The 4028-nt window shown below is 50.9% G+C and overlaps 1 protein-coding gene across 6 annotated transcripts in view; it reads left to right on the top strand.

The window, feature by feature from the left end:
* Window positions 1-396: 396 nt before the first annotated feature.
* FBF1 (Fas binding factor 1) overlaps window positions 397-4028 on the top strand; it is a 23201-nt gene continuing 19569 nt past the window's right edge. For 2 of the 6 annotated variants that reach the window (XM_040456454.1, XM_040456448.1), the window contains exons 1-4: window positions 743-1133; window positions 1650-1735; window positions 2280-2307; window positions 3448-3489. In XM_040456454.1, the coding sequence (XP_040312388.1) occupies window positions 1733-1735; window positions 2280-2307; window positions 3448-3489 (73 nt within the window). In that variant the 5' untranslated portion in view covers window positions 743-1133; window positions 1650-1732. The other 4 variants (XM_040456449.1, XM_040456451.1, XM_040456450.1 and 1 more) reach the window with 4 other exon arrangements.

Here is a 4028-nt window from a genome sequence, read left to right as displayed (position 1 = left end):
TGCGTTACGTGCCCTTTTTGGGTGGCCGTGTTTGGGTTCTATTCTGGCTCCGCACCCTTGATTTTCACAACTGAACCGGGAGGTCATAGACACTTCCCTAAGTTTCGGGGTGTGGGATCCGTAGATAATTGTTCATGGTTTCACACGTCAATTTTCCAGTCTTAGCACATTTCTCACGCCCTTCACCCGGTCACGAGTCAGGCTTCGGATGAGTGCTGAAGGATAAGTGTTCGGTCTTGGAACCCAGGTCCCGGCAGTCCTGGAATGAGGACCAGAGGAAGAATCCGACCGGCCTCGGAGCGGGCGCCCTCCATTCTATTAACAGGACCACAAGTGGCGTGGAGGCAGCTCCTAGCAACGCGCAGGGCCGCAAACAGGCCTGGCCTCGACTAACGGCCGCGACGAGCACTCTGGGAAATGTAGTTTATCTTGGCGTCCCCTGCTCCTCTGGCTCCGGACCGAGGACTACAACTCCCAGGATGCCTCGAGGCTCACTTTTCTTCCGAGGGCCGCGCAACTGAGAGATTGGCGTTCGCGGGGCTCCCGACGAGAGACCAGGGCGAGCTGGGCTCGAGTGGGGTCCTGACCAGCGTCTATGGCTGGGACAGGCCCCAGCGGCTGCGCCTCTGCGGGGAACGGCGCGTAACCCGGGGGATTTCAGGGGCTGGGAGGAGAGTAGGTGGCGCTCGGGTTGAGCTGGGGTGGGCGCGTGGAGGGGGTGAAGCAGGGAGGGGCGCGGAGTCTCCCGACCGTGGAGCGACTCCCGGCGGGCCCTTGCTAAGGGGCGGGCTCGGGATTTTAAAATGCCAGACACGGACGGAGTTGGCTGAGCGGAGGCGATGACGCGATGGTACTCTGGGGCCCTTTGGCCTTTGCAAACTTCTCAGAGATTCCCGCGGTCTGGGAGGCTGGGACAGGATCCCTAGGAGATGGAAGAAACTCCTGGATGTGATCTATGAGACAAAACGTGCTTGGACTTGTAGGTCGTGAAAACTGCCATCACAAAGAAAGAGCAACACAAACATTCAGAGTGGCCCCCGTACCTAATCCTAGATAAACTTTGCATTCTATTAACAGGACCGGCAACACCAGAGATGACCCCCTCCGACTCCTTTCTTCCAAGGCATGGGAAGGTCTGTCTTGGTAATTAATGGTCAGGATGGGGAAGGAGAGAGTGACAGCCTGAGTAAAACACTTCTCTATTAATGGGCTAAGTCGGATTTACAGTTAGCCTGAAGGGGAAAATTTCTGCCATTGGTGAAAATAGTGTTAAGGAGTAAGCAGCCTCACATCCACTCTTTGTGCTGAATGCTGCCGAGAAAGTAGTCATGGGTGTTGGCGGGGAATGCCTATTGGCCACAGTGAGTGGCACCCACCTTCCTCCTGGGATGGGTACCTGTCATCTCCTGCATCCTCCTTCAGGGTGAGACAGGACCACCCCACCTTATGTGAGTAATCTCAGCTCATTAAGTCATCCAGAGCACTTTGCTTCTCATCTAAGTTGCTCTCCCGGTAAAGAATTTTTAATTTATCGAGCTGGGTTTTGACCTCTCAAATGAGTAGAGAGACAGAAGCCTTGATGGGCCTTGGGCCCAAGCCCTGTTAAAACTACATTGTTTTTAAGCAACCACTTGAATTTTCTTCATTAGGGAGGATGAGCCTGATGTGGGCAGAATTCAAATGAGCTGGACAGCACTGTGAACAAGCTACAAGCAGCTCCCAGAGTCTTGAGATGGTAGGCAGAACGCAGACGCAACCCTACCTTCACCCCCAAGGTCTTGACTGCATGGGGGACTTTCGGGGCTGGCTGACAAGGACCAGGATATGGTCCCAAGAGAAGAATGATGGGAAGTAGAATTGATATCTGATTTACACAATGAGCAAGACTTCTGAGCCTCTGCATGGTCAGCTGGAAGCATTTTTAAGTGTCTCTTGCTGGTGTTGAGAAGTCAGAGACACAGAATAAGGGAAACCCTTCCCAGTTATGTTACATCCTGCCCGGGAGGGTTTGCACGTGGCATCTGGAAATCAGGGAAGAGGGAGACTTCTGCCCACCAGATGGCACCCACAGGGGCATCCGTTGCTGGTTAGTGGGGGCTGTTTCCATGCTCCGAATGAGTCTATTGTCTGAAACTCTAGGAAAGTATAAAGAGCTTCTGTCTCTAAATGCGATTGGTGCTCCTTTTCCTCTGGTGACTTGGCAAAAGCAATTTATTCTGTATTCTCAGTTTCAGCCATGTTCACTGTTTGATTTAGGGTTTTTTTCCCCCCCATTTTAGGCACCAAAAACCAAAAAGGGATTGAAAGGTGAGTCGAGGGGTGCCTGGGTGGCTCAGTCAGTTAAGCGTCCGACTCTTGATTTCAGCTCAGGTCATGATCCCACAGTTCTGAGTTCGAGCCCCATTTTGGGCTCTGTGCTGACACTGTGGAAGCTGCTTGGGATTCTCTCTCTCTCTCTCTCTCTCTCTCTCTCTCTCTATCTCCCTCCCTCCCTCCACCTCTCTCCCTCCCCCTCTCTCCCTCCCCCTCTCTCCCTCTCCCTGTCTCTCTGCCTCTCTCCTGCATGTGCTCTCTCTCTCAAAATAAATAAACTTTAAAAAGAAGAAAAAGAGAAGAAAATCCTTGTTATAAAAAAAAAAAAAAGAAAGAAAGAAAGAAAGGTGAGTGGAGAAATGGGACATCAGCCTTAAGCCAAAAATAATTCCCCAACCTTTCATCCACAGACAACTTGGACGTGCCTGTAACTTGCTGATTTTGCCATAATTACACAGGTGGCTCTGGTCTGCCTAGGGAACTCCCTGTGCTGCCTGTCGGCCCTCAGAGTAATCCAGAAATAAACAAGGGATGGGGCTTAGGAAAAACTTCTTGTTGGGCTCTGTATCCAGAAGTATACGGCTGGGATTAAGGGTGGTAAAGGCACTTAAGCTGGATTCGAGAACTAATTCAGTATTTGTACTTTGGGTTTCCCCCATGTGCCCCCTTTGGAAAGTGGCCGAGGAGGTGTGCCTCCAGACCAGTTCTGGGGGGAGGAGGAGGTCTCAGGTGGAAGGATACAAGGAGGCTGTTGGTGTGAAAGAAGCTTGTGTGTGCCTAGAAATCTTGGACACCTTTTCCAAGGAAGCTCGCCGGGCTTTATTCAGGGTCTGGAAGACTGGCTCGTTGGCCAGTGTGTCCCCTAGGATGTCAGTTCTCCTGAAAATCTTCAGCATCGTCCTTTGAGAAAGTGATTTTTGATTTCTACCCTGGGATCTTTCAAGAAGGCATTGTGGTGTGTTGCCAGAGAATCAGGAAACATCTCGTGGCCACCGAAGAGAGAGCCGGGCCCAGGCCCCAGCATCTGAGCACTCTGGTGTTGAGGAGTCTGGAACTGGGATGAGGTCTCAAGATGTGAAACTTGTGAGGACATTCTTGTTTCCTCCTGAAGTCTTGTTGCCTCTTCTGTTCTAGGCTCCATTGATGATGTCCTCGGTGACCTCTTGGGGGATGAGAGTAAGTGCCCCTTTCCCAGAATCCCCTGCTTTAGGCTTATCTTTTTTTTTTTTTTTTTAATTGAAATCTAATTCACGTAAAATTCACTCCCTTTAAGTACACATTTCACTGGCTTTTAGTGTGTTCACAAAGTTATACAACCATCACCCCAGTCTAATTGCAGAACATTTTCATCACCCTGTAAAGAAAGCCCATGCCCATTAGCAGTCACTCCTTACTCTCCCTTCCCTCAACCCCACTTATTCACTTTCCTTCCCTACGGGCTCGCCTGTTGGAGACATGTGGTATAAAATGGAATCACATCGCCCATGGCTTTTGCGTGTGGCTTCGTTCACCCACCGTGGTGTTCACGAGGTTCGCCTGCACCGTTCCTGTCTCCATTCCTTCCTATGGCTGGACGGTATTTCGGTGTGTGGACGGACCCGTGTTTTGCTGATCCGCTCCTGAGGTGCTGGACATTCTGATGGTTTCCACGTTTCGGCGTGGCTCTGATGAATAACGCTCTTAGGGACATTCATGTACACGTTTTTGTTTTTTTT

The sequence above is a fragment of the Herpailurus yagouaroundi genome, unplaced genomic scaffold (genome assembly GCF_014898765.1).
Source record: "Herpailurus yagouaroundi ecotype Mexico unplaced genomic scaffold, PumYag 217, whole genome shotgun sequence".
In the NCBI taxonomy this organism is placed as follows: domain Eukaryota; kingdom Metazoa; phylum Chordata; class Mammalia; order Carnivora; family Felidae; genus Herpailurus; species Herpailurus yagouaroundi.
Note: the sequence above shows the minus strand (reverse complement) of the source record. Positions and strands in the feature narration are given on the sequence as shown.